Genomic DNA, 12,430 nt, shown 5'->3' with positions numbered 1-12,430 from the left:
AATATAATTTGGCAAATCAACACAAGAGAAAATGCTCATGAAATTTCTATTATATTAAAACGATAAAAGATAGTATGTAGTAGGCTAAAATTGGTAACGCCGGACATTCTCCCATATTAATGCAAATGCCGAATTTAAGGCAGAATGTGGGGCATGTCTTATGAGTGGTGGTGTGTTTTTGGTCAGAGGAATTCAATAGTGAAGAGGTAGTAAATGCTTTTGGTAGGGTTAGGGTTGTGGACAACTTGCTTGTCATTCTTCAATTGTCACCATACAAATAAACCTGTGCAGCTGTGCTACTTGGGTTATCATCAATAATTGTGCTCACCTCCTCTATTAACAATTTCATTTATTTCTTCCATCTTATTGTTTCAACCCAACCTCGTATCTCTAGCTAGTATTAATGGACTAGGGCATTTAGCTTTTACTATGATATTGGGCCAATATGTTTTGGGCTAATTGGATCAATTTGTAGAAGTTGGATGTAAATGCAACTAAACAGAAGCTATAGCCCGCAAGCCCTTCTTAGTGAAAAGGCCTTGCTTCTTCCCGGCCTAAATTACATGATACTTATAAATAATTGTTGAGGGAAACAGGCAGGAATTAATACAATAAATAAATAACTAACTTGGTTGGTCGAGTGGTCAGCTCACTCATCCGCTTAAGCAAGTGTCGGGGATTTGAATCTTGCCTTGTGCATGCAGTAACCCATTAGTCAGCGGCAAACCCTTAAATAGAGCTCAATACCGCGACGGATTAATCCTTGACCTATCAGATTGGGAGATACTGTGGGAAAAAAAATTAATGGAGAATAAGTGTACAAATAGTGTTGTTGTTTTACATTTAGTTAATGAGAAACGGAGAGAAAACAGAATTAGCTCAATTGTCTTAATCAAGCAACAAGTATAATTAAAAAGATGGTCAAATTGAGGCTGTTTATTGTATTTATATCATCATCAACGTCACCTTCACCTAACTTTATTGAAACTCACCATTCGCCTTATCTTTTTCTCTGGCTTTCAATATATTCACCATGTGTTAAGGTAACCTAAATATAATCTAATACAACAATGCTAGGTATACATTAAAATACAAAATACACTTTAAATTATAGATATATTTATATATAAATATATTATAATTAATTTTAGTAACTAATTTTAATGTCTAGATCTTATTTTTTAATCTAATATACACAATCTTGCATTTGCCACTATACTTAAAAAATCCATCATCAACCAGCTATTTATATATCATTATACATAGTTACTTACTTTTTCAATACATGTATATGTTTTCTCTCTCATTTTATTGAGCATTCTCTTCATCACAGAGCGAGATTCTCTCTAATCTCACTGCTGAAACAAATACTCTGTTCTTTATTAGTGGTAATGACATGTATAATAATAATAATTGAGGTTGTGGTTTGAGACCAAAAGTAGTTCACATTGGATCCCTTTTCACTGAGTGTAAATACATACTATACCTTAAAAATGGATGCTACCATTCAAATTTCGATGAGACCGATAGCTATAGCAACACTCCAAACAAGGCTCTGCAGGATTTCCTGTCTTTCTAGCACTGTCATACTATCAATAACTACGTGAGCATTAATGGAAGTATAATCCAACACAACATTCATAATAAACATTGATTGGATCATGATAGTAGTACTTTGAGTTTTGAAAATGAGAAGATTTAGAATAACGAGATAGTGCAGGAAATTAATTAGCTATGCATGACTACCTATGCAGGGAGCAAAGAACTAATAAACGAGTTAAGGTAACATTAATTAAAACGGTACATGACTTGGTAGGTTTTTAAATAAAAAATTGGATTATGTTATAATCAATGATTTTTTTAAATAACATGACTAACGGGTTTTAAAATTGGTCCAATTCAAATAAAATACATTATACTCCAGATTACTCACCTAAATCTTAATATTAGAATAACCATCCGCACATCTAATGAATTAAATATCTGATATATTTATTGTTCATATTGTTTAATATTTTCATTATCTATTTATACTTTTCCTAAATAATTTTATATAAAAAAATATAAATAAACAATATAAATGGTGAACAATGTAAATAATAATTTAAAAAAAAAGATTAAATTAGAATTTAACTAATTTGTATTTTTGGGAACAAGTATTAAAATTAAAAAATATTCTCTATATATATATATAATCAATATATATTTTTATATATATCTATATATATTGTGTCACATATTTTTAAAATATATTTTATACATGATAATTTTTTTTATAATATAGTATCATTGATTGAAGTTATCAGTAAAAAAGAATTTATAAAAATTATTCAAAATTCAAGTAGTTCTCAATATATTTGTTATACATTTATTAAAAAAATTACAAATCTTTCACTAATAATAATGATATTTTTATTAAAATGTATTTAACAAAAATTATGTATAACCAAAAATACAACAAATTAAAAGTTTTATGAGTAACAGCATAATTATAAGTTAATGAGTAATAACTCAAATGGCATAGTCTCTCCATACTCAATTAAGAGGTTGCGAGTTCGAGTCTTCTATCTATGATAAAAAAAAGCATAATTATAAGATATTATATGATTCATATTGAACTGAATCAGTTTAAAATTTTATTCGAAATTTGATTCAAAATCCGATTTAATCGTGTAATTTGTTAGAAATAAGATAAATTTTTTAGTAGTTATCAAATTTAAATTTGGATTGGAAATTTGTGGAATCTTTGTTGGTGGGACCCAGCAATGGAAGTATATATATAGAGAGAGAGAGAGAGAGAGAGCAGCTGTAAGCTTGAACGCACGCAGCAACGTTGGTTCATTCATTCATTCCATGTTCTCTTGTCTTCTTCCGGTAGTTGCTACTTCTTTCTTTCATTCAATCCTTCAACTCCGATCAATTTTCTCTTCTTAATTCCTTCCAATGGCTTCATGTGAGTCCTCTTCCTGCTTTGCTTTCTTCTCCTCACTTTATTTTTCACTTCTCTGCTTTACCTTTCATGCCTGCTCGATCCTTTTGCTGTTCTTCTTTGAATTCTCACCGATTGTGGGGCTTGCCTGCCCATTAAAGTCTTCAAATTTGATGCATGCATGCCTCAACTGCTTCATTTGGATTAGGATTAAGAAGCCATGCATAATGTGTTCTTTTGGTGCCTTAACCTACATACAAAAATGGGTTTTGATTTGACTTTTTTTTTTTTATATGCTCATTGGTTTGCTCGTTACTCAATATTAAATTTATTTTCTTGGGAGTCACAATTGAGTTTGCATTCTTATTTTCTTAGTAAAACAGCATGACCAATCAGAAAGTTATTCTAATCAAGCAATCATAACATTAGAATAGATTTACTAGGATTAGAATCTAATTTGTTTGGATTCAATTTTAAATTTTAAATTTAAATTTAAGTTTAAATTTAAATTGTCATCTTTTGATTAGTTTTTAGGGTAAGCAGCCTTTGGTTCAAAACAACTTCCATTCAGATTACTAACTTCATTTATAAAGGAACCAGGTTATTGTTGAATTGCCACTAGACATTATTATTGGTATCTTTCCATCTTCGTTTGAGAAAGAAAATTGTCTCCAATTCGTCAACAACATGATGAGCTGTAAGAATTTTTTGGAATTTGATGTTGTGTTTGCAATCTAGAAGCTTGTCTTGTGTGTCTTACTGAATGTACTAGTTAGAATTTTAATGTACACATGTAATTTGTGTCATTTATTTATATACAGGTAGCTTAGGGGCCCCAAATAATAAGTTATTGAACTTGCAATTTGGTGGAAGAAGAGTTGGATTCTTGCAAGGATTTGGTGCAAGAAGTTGGATCAGTAGGAAGCCAGTGCAGTACACTACTTTGGTTATGCAGCAACAGTCAGTTAAATCTTTAACTGAATCTACTGCTCAATCAATAGAGATCCAATGTAAGTTGTTTCATTTGTTTCTTCTAAATACTTCTTGCAAAAACTTTTATCTTGGTTTATGTCACATGGTGAGGCTTTCATGCATTGCTTTTATTGATGACAATACATAACAGCTATTACAAGATCAGAAGATTCTTCTGAAGATATTCATTCTTCTGGTGTGTCGAGTGAGCTTGTCCCTAAGTTTCATGAGGTCAGCATTTTGTGTATAATCATCTTCTTTTTATTTAGTCCTCGTCTATGACCTTATATGGTGATTTAGCTACTTTGTTGGATTTATCTTCTGCATCTTGCATGATTATGTGGCCACTGATTTTAAGTCTATATTCAGTTTCCCATCCTCGATTCGACCTGTAATTCGATATGTTTGTAGGTGGAGTTCTTGCTCAACACAATATGTGATTCAAGTTCAGTTGGGGAATTTGAATTAAAAGTAAGCAGAGTTATTGGCCTATAGATTTTAATCTCCCATATAATATAATTTTCATTCTCTTCCCTGAGGACATTAGGAGTTCTACATTAAATCTTGCTTCTTATTGTTGTTTTCTTTTTCTATTGCACCCTTCAAATGATACCAGCTTGATGGATTTCACCTGCGTGTAGTGAGGGGTTTGAGTGAGAAAAATAAAACTGTACCTCCTCTAACTCCTGCTAGTACTAGTGTAAATACCATCACAGAGGCACCAAAATCAAATGGATTGGCTTCTAATTCTGCATTGTCTTTGGCCATCTCAAAGCCACTACCTTCTCCAGAGTCTATCCAGAGATTCCTAGACAAAGCAACAGATGAAGGATTGGTAATAATTCAGTCTCCAAAGGTAAGAATCTAAAGCACATTTCTTGTAGCAATTTAGCATTTCTTTCAATGCACTCTAAAACCATAGAGCAGGTTGGTTTCTTCCGGAGATCTCGAACCATAAAGGGGAAACGCACTCCACCAGCATGTAAAGAGGTACAGTTGTTTAAGCCTTTCAGAGTTCAGTCTAAACCATGCAATTTGTTGCTGCTTTTTTAAATTTCTTGCTGACAGCACCGGCTAGAAATTCGAAATACTTGGTTAATAATTAAGATTATTGATTGTGATGAAATCCATACTTGCTGACAGAATCAAAAAGTTGAGGAGGGACAAGTGATTTGTTTCATTGAACAGCTAGGCGGCGAGCTGCCAATTGAGGTAACGGTCGTGACTCGAAATGTAGCCTTGCCTTTCTGAATTCCCATGATGCCTTGATTTATGAGTCAGCTTTGCAATCACTAATGTTGTTAATCTTTGTTTCCAGTCTGATGTATCAGGGGAGATCATCAAGATACTGAGAAAGGATGGAGGTTAGTTACCTCAATTTGTTTTTGTCATTTTAAAAGAAGAGTCTTGAACTCTTATAGTATGTCTCTGCAAATTGATTTTTTTTTAATTATTTATTTTGCAGAACCGGTTGGATATGGAGACCCAGTTATAGCTGTATTGCCATCATTTCCTGGAATAAAGATTCAATAATTCATTGTATCCATTGCAATGCTGTAATTATTATCTTAGAGATTGTTTAGCAAGCAATATTGTGGTGCGGTAAATAGCAAATTTAGAATGATGTAAGGTTTTTGCAATGCTTTATCACAATTTAATCATGTTTAGTACTTGCAATCCTTTTGCCAATTGCTTCCTAACGAAAAGAAAGCTAATGATATTATTTCTGATTAATTAACATGCGAGAAACCTACTTCAATACAAATAAAAAAAAATAAAGTTATATTAGTTTTGAATTTCGATAAACAAACGCATGACGGGTAAACTATAAATAAAGAGCTTGAGCCCAAAACATAAAGCATGTTGAGAGAGGGTATTTTGGTCTTTCCAGAAGGAAAGGCGCCATTTTGAGTGTTGTTGCGATCAAATCAGATGGAGATGGAGATGGAGGACTTGAATTGGAAGAAGAAGGGCACCATGTCAGTGATGGGAAGCAGGTACAAGACAGAGCTTTGCAGGAGATTCATGGCGGGTACCTGTGGGCTTGGCTCAAAATGCAGGTATGCCCATGGGCTTTCTGAGCTCAGAGGAGGATGCCCTAAAATTTGCAGAATGTTTTCTCAGTACAGAAACTGCTCCTATGGCCACACCTGTCGCTTCCTTCACTCATCATCACCAACCACCACCTCTCACTTCCTTCATCATGCTCAACCACCAGGTCCCCTTAATTGTATTCTTTCACTTTTGAGTTTGTGATCATCATTTGGGTTTTCCCTTTTCAACAAAAAGAACACATTTTTGTTGCCCATTTTTTGATTCAGTAGAGACTTGGTTTTGGGTGTTGCAGAATTCAGGCCAATGCAAACAACAAGTGCTACAAATGCCTCAAGCAGCATATTGGCAACTGATGATGATGATGATGATGATGATGATGATGATGATGAAGCACCACCATGCAGAGTGAAGTGCATTTTCAAGGATCATGAACTCCAAAGGATCAGTCGCATCTATGCAGATTGGATCTAAAACTAACAACAGTTTACTTTGCTGTTTAGCCTCACCAGAATTGTTATGAGGATATGCTTAACTAGCAAGTATTTTGTGCATGTATGAATACTCATTTCTTTGTATAAAGCCTCACAATTTTAGTACACTTTATGTTCTGTTATATACATACCCCTTTAGATTCTAGTAGAGCATACTTCAATGTATTAGCTCAAAAGAAGAATGGAATGTTCCACACAAATTATATCAAGAATTATTCAGCACATCATTATAAATGATTCCGGGGATTCCTCTGCAGATTTTGTAGTATATAATATATAAAGACACAAGGGTTCTATAAGAACAAACAACATTGATTTTTCACAGAATGAATGCATTCTCTTATAGTACTCAACACACACCCTTGGCTTGATTACAATATTGGTAAATACAAAAAGTTTGCACAATACCAATGACATCAGAAGAATGTTGTTGCTGCATAATGCAATGAACTACAAGAGTTAATTTCTATTGTTGTTCATGTATTATCACCAGAGGATCTTGATCTTACCCATTTGATAGTTGATCTGGCCAATGCATCCATGGGATCAATACATCTCTTGAGAAGAGGATCGTCTTGGGGCAAGAGCGAGCGCATGTCTTCAGAAGCAAGGATAACAGAGTTAACAGCCCTCACAAGAAGAACTTGAAGTGCAATTCTCAATAGGTTGCATGCCCCTTCAATGTCCTTTCTGTCCAAGGCTTCAGTTGCAGGTATCACTGTGTGTTCCATAGTTGCTTTATCAGGTAGAACAACCTCAAAGCCCTGCATATCATATGAATTTCAATTTCTATTGCTTGTCAAAACAATTCAACCTCCAAACTACAGTGCAGAGTTGTTCAATGTGATGGAAGTTAAAGTAATTAGTACAATAAATCATTCAACATGTAGGAATCAAATTGCACTCTATAAAAGAGAGTAATTGATAAGTGAAGAAAATGGATCTTCAAAGATATGATTGCAAATGGAAGGGAGGGAACTCACTTCACTCTGCAGCTTCTCCTGATAAAAACCAGCTTCCAGAGTTGGATTTGTGGCCAGCACTCCAATCCGCAGAGGACTACCAGCTTCAAGTGGTTTTAACTTAGCTTCCTTGAGCTCCTTGGCAACACACTCAGCCATGTGAAGAACAGGAACAGAACATCCTATAGACACTTGTTCATACCAACAATGTGATATGTTACAAGGCATCACTATGCAACGAGCACCAGATTTCTCCAGAAAAGCCCTTTTGTTTCTAAGGTTCTGCACAATTGGGGAAGAAGAATCCAGTTTGAGAGACTCAGATTTCTTACTTGTGGCAGAGACAAAGTGACCCCTTTCATAGGAGAGAAGGTCCTTATTCAAGAGAGGATCTGAGCAAAGAAGAAAAGGAATGGAATGTCCTCCATGCAAGTGGACAAGTTTTGTGAGGAAAGTGAGGGTGGCATCAACAGAGAGGCCTCCAATGATACCAAGGGTGGTGCCATGAGTGAACAGAGGAGTAGAAGATGCAAGCTTTCCAGAATTAAGGTTCTTGTTAGCTTGAGGAGGAGAGAATCTGGCACCTTCATCTGCATTCAAGATAAGTGAAGAACACAGGTTCCTAGGTGTACTCAAGGTGTGGAAACAAGACATATTAATTCAGCTTCCAAACCCAAACCCTGGACTCAATGAAGAAGAAACCCAAACCTTAAAAAGACAAAGTTAATGACAGTAAACTATGATTAATGATTGAGAGACAGAGAAGTGAGGGAGGGATGAGGGTGGCATCTCCCATTCTCTAATCTCTTCTCCACTGGGCTCCACCACTTGCATTGGTCACACTTATATTCATTATTATTATTATTATTATTATTATTCAAGATAAGCCAGATTTCCCATCAGATCAGATAAGAATAAGGAATCTGGAAGAATTAGAATATTAATTAGGATCCGCATAGGCTATTTGTAGAATGTGTACAATGGTCTATTGAATTACAAAATGAACATCATTTATACTATCTAGAATAACTATCTGAGTACTAGAGATAATAAACATCTTCTTAAAAAATTAAATTGATTTTGGGGTTCACCAAGAATCAAACTCTTGACCTTTCAGATCTAGCGCTCTAATACTATATCATGATACCATTCATCTCAAAAACTTCAGTTGATAGAAAAAAGTAACACTAATGATTATATCTCTAATATTCCATAAACCTCCATTGTACACATTGTATAAGTATTCTATTAGCTCCTCATACTTTTCCTATTAATTAATGTATGTTATACTCATACTAACAATAAATGACTCAATTTTATGGATATGGAAGGTTTGGGTGTGCTATTCCCAAATGTGGAGTTATAGCGTATAAGATAAAAATATGGGATAGATTTTTCTAAGCTAAAGGTAGAACAACTCAGACCACGCGAGTTTTTTAGAAATGAAATTTTGCTTCACAAATCACATGGTCTGATTTGTAGTTGACGGAATTCGAAATCTGAAACATGCAACTTAGATCTTCCATTTTACTTGTTCTGACTAAATTTATTGAGCAAAACGCAATTTGAACCGTCCATTTTTAAGAACACAACTCACATGGTCCGAATTCTAGTTTTTCTGATCCTACAATGAAGTAAAACACCTCTTCTCCTGTATGTGAGTCCAACACCTCCTTCCCTTCCATATTCAAATTAAAAAGCGACAAGAAATCAGCCATGTGAAATGAATTTATTCTCAAGTTGCGGTCAACGCGAGATTTAATTAGTGCAACCAATTTAAAAGTTGATTTTGTTATGGAAATCCTTTTTTATGGTCACGGCAATATGTGATGATAATGTTAATGGCTATGATAATTTAATTAAAGTCTTAGGAAATATCGATTTCCAATGTATTACCTTGGGGATCCATGTTCTCCCACTGCTTTGCCCATAGATGCTAGCTTACCTACTTTCAATAACACAATTATTATAGTCTTCTCTTCAACATGTTTGTTGACCAAACCAAACTCATGTATTATTAATTTATTATAATTATTACTACTGTTTTATGCTTTCTTCAACAGCCTGACCAAGTATTCATTCAATCCTTGTGCATTGTGTTCTCTTAAAATATTCTTTAATAATAATCCTTCTAAAATAAAGTATCAAACCAAAATACATATATAAAATATAAAATTTCTTAATTATCTTATGGGAACTTTTTTTAAGGCTTTAATTTTATCTAAACTCAGCATTGGACTATTATTGTCTATGAGGCAGATATGAATTCTAAAACAGCTGAAGAATCTGTTGTCTATTTTTATTATTTTTTTTACTTTCTCTCTTCTCTTTAATTATTTAACAGAGCATGTATGATTCAATTCTAATATTTCGGCTCATCATTTGACTAATACACTCGAGTCTTAGTGAAGTAACCGTAGTTTTGACTTTAGAATTCAAATTATATAGAGAAAAACTCGATAAAAGTAAAACATATATGACAATTCGCTCCTTCACAAAAGTAAAACATCTTTACAGTTTCTAATCAATTGATCAAATAGACAATTTTCTTCCTCTATTTAGTTTTTCTATAAATTCTTAACGGAAAAAATCTTACGTGTATCGTTATTACCAAAGTGTTAATATACCATTTGATAGGACATATTATCTCCTGTACACTCATCAAAACACGCACATTTTAAGACAAAGATAAAATGGTGCATTTTAACTCATGAATGTTAACCTCCCTTTCGCTCACAAAACTTTCTCACATTCCTCCTCTTTTCTCGCTCACAATTAAGAGAGAGATTTCGCTAGAGAGATAATAGACTATTTGTATAATGTGTATAATAGATTATTGAGTTATAAAATGAACATTCTTTATACTATCTAGAATAACCATTCGAGTACTATAGATAATAAACATATTACCAAAAGCAGATAATGGATAATAAACATCTTTCCAAAAGGTTAAACTAATTTTAGGATTCACCAAAAATCGAACTCTTGACCTTTCGAATCTAGTTCTTTAATACTATGTCATGATACTACTCATCCCAAAAACTTCAACTAATGAAAAAATATAACACTAATAGTTATATTTCTAATATTTCATAAACCTTTATTATACACATTGTACAAATATTTTATTGACTCCTCATATTTTCCCTTACGCAAAACCTTAAGCAAAGCACACTTGAACCAGAGCATGACCACGAAGATAGAGACAATAACCCGATGACATGATGGAGAATTGATGGTGCTCACTTGGCAGTGGCGTTGTAACACTCTTTTATTCTAAATCTTATTTTAAGTCTTACTTTATACCGTAAAATAAATAATAACAAAGTATCACAACAATTTTAAGATTCATACAATATTATAGACGCTGCGGTGCAAGAAGACACTAGTGAGTAGTGACAATAAGTTTTATTTCCATGTGATTAAAATTTGTGCTCTATGTGATTAAATTTGTGCTTTTGCATTATATTGTCTCGGTTTTTATTCTATGTGAATTTTGAGAACAGTAGTACTAGAGGTTAGTATATTTTGTGATTTGTGATTATTAATTAATTATTATTAATATTTTTAATAATGTAATATTATATCTAATGGTATAGAATTACATACTCTTTTATTGATAGTTAAATATTTCTAAATTTTAATAAAAATGTTGATCCTAATATTTTCTCTTTTGACAATTAGTTTGTTTTAATTTTTTGGGTAAGATATATTTTGTCTTTAAAATTTGTTAAAAATTTTAAAAATATTTTTAAATTTTATTTTATTTTAAAAATTTTATATTTTCATCAAAATATATTTTTGACGGTTAATTTTTTGAAAAAGTTAGAACTAATTCAACAATAATTTTACAAAAATAAACAACAATACAAATAAATTAGAGAAAGCTGTTATACATTATTACTATATTAATCTTAAATACACGAGAGGAATTATAATATATGTAAATGGTGGGATTTTCCTGAATGAATGGTAACTCATCTTGAAGGAATGAACCAACAAAATAAAAAAAAAAATGGTAAAGCTGTTGAAAACTTGGTGAGAAGTGAGAAGACAAGAAAACAAATACATTTTGGATGTTTAATTGATGGATTGATTTGGTGTGATAGAGTACATATTCACTTGGTGGACCTAACCTTCGTAGGTCACACTCATCAGCTGGCCAGTAGCCACAAAAAGTCAGCATATATAATCAATTGGGATCTCATATATTCACCACCACCACCTTTACTTTTTGTCTTGTTTTAACACTCTGACACGGGGTCCAAGCTACCTAGTAGCATTTTTAAGTGCACTGACTTGCAAATCGAGGTGTATCCATCATTTGCAGACATTCATATCCATGAATCTTATTCTAAGTACCCTCCACTCATGAATCTTCAGATCAGATCAGATCCTCGTGCCCATTTTGGGTAAATCATTGTTTACTACTAAGCTAGTACCCTTTATTTGATTCATCATCCCAGGACATCAGTAAATTAAAGTTTAGGAAACATTTCAAGTGTATCGGAAGTATTGGTGTTCCAATTATTTTAACGTTAATCTGAATTATAAAAAATATATATAATATATGTTAATTAAAATCAACAGTTAAAATAATTTGTGCATCCGTAAATATTTACTAAAGTTTAAGTGTGTATCTCTCCAATTTGTTAATTATTCACATCACGTTGGATCAGATGAGATATGTTAGTTAAATTCCCAAGTAATTAAGATTATGCACGCAATTTCGCTGTTTGGCAAGGTGATGTGCTATCTCTAATAAACAAATTAAAAAAATAGAGACTATTAGATATTACGATATTTAAATATAATTTCATTTTTTGAGTTATTGAGGATGGCTGCCAAATGTGTGTGAATGAAACAAACGCGGGTTCGGTGGTCCTCGAAGCCAAAAGCTCAATTTGAATGCTAACCATACATTAACATCTTATCTTTTATATATTTATATATTTTAAGTCCCATGGACATTTCTCTTGCTCCGTAATCCTCTTCTAAGTACAAGATATATTATTTAAATA

At 32.8% G+C, this 12,430-nt stretch overlaps 3 protein-coding genes across 3 annotated transcripts; 2 read left to right on the top strand and 1 right to left on the bottom strand.

The window, feature by feature from the left end:
* Positions 1–2,796: 2,796 nt before the first annotated feature.
* LOC112769329 (uncharacterized) lies at positions 2,797–5,578 on the top strand. Its single transcript, XM_025813815.2, has 9 exons — positions 2,797–2,953; positions 3,751–3,939; positions 4,053–4,132; positions 4,313–4,372; positions 4,518–4,757; positions 4,829–4,891; positions 5,045–5,113; positions 5,220–5,265; positions 5,367–5,578. Exons 1-9 carry the CDS (start codon positions 2,944–2,946, stop codon positions 5,432–5,434), a joined length of 825 nt encoding a protein of 274 aa, XP_025669600.1. The 5' UTR covers positions 2,797–2,943; the 3' UTR covers positions 5,435–5,578.
* A 145-nt stretch (positions 5,579–5,723) lies between these two features.
* On the top strand, positions 5,724–6,703 carry LOC112769330 (uncharacterized). The gene is made up of 2 exons (XM_025813817.2): positions 5,724–6,119; positions 6,249–6,703. Exons 1-2 carry the CDS (start codon positions 5,834–5,836, stop codon positions 6,425–6,427), a joined length of 465 nt encoding a protein of 154 aa, XP_025669602.1. The 5' UTR covers positions 5,724–5,833; the 3' UTR covers positions 6,428–6,703.
* LOC112769328 (uncharacterized) lies at positions 6,694–8,417 on the bottom strand. Its single transcript, XM_025813814.3, has 2 exons — positions 7,431–8,417; positions 6,694–7,211 (listed from the first exon to the last, which is right to left on the bottom strand). Exons 1-2 carry the CDS (start codon positions 8,061–8,063, stop codon positions 6,924–6,926), a joined length of 921 nt encoding a protein of 306 aa, XP_025669599.1. The 5' UTR covers positions 8,064–8,417; the 3' UTR covers positions 6,694–6,923.
* Between the last annotated feature and the right edge of the window lie 4,013 nt (positions 8,418–12,430).

This window comes from Arachis hypogaea, chromosome 18, assembly GCF_003086295.3.
Source record: "Arachis hypogaea cultivar Tifrunner chromosome 18, arahy.Tifrunner.gnm2.J5K5, whole genome shotgun sequence".
Taxonomy (NCBI): Eukaryota; Viridiplantae; Streptophyta; class Magnoliopsida; order Fabales; family Fabaceae; genus Arachis; species Arachis hypogaea.
This window is presented reverse-complemented; position numbering and strand designations above follow the sequence as displayed.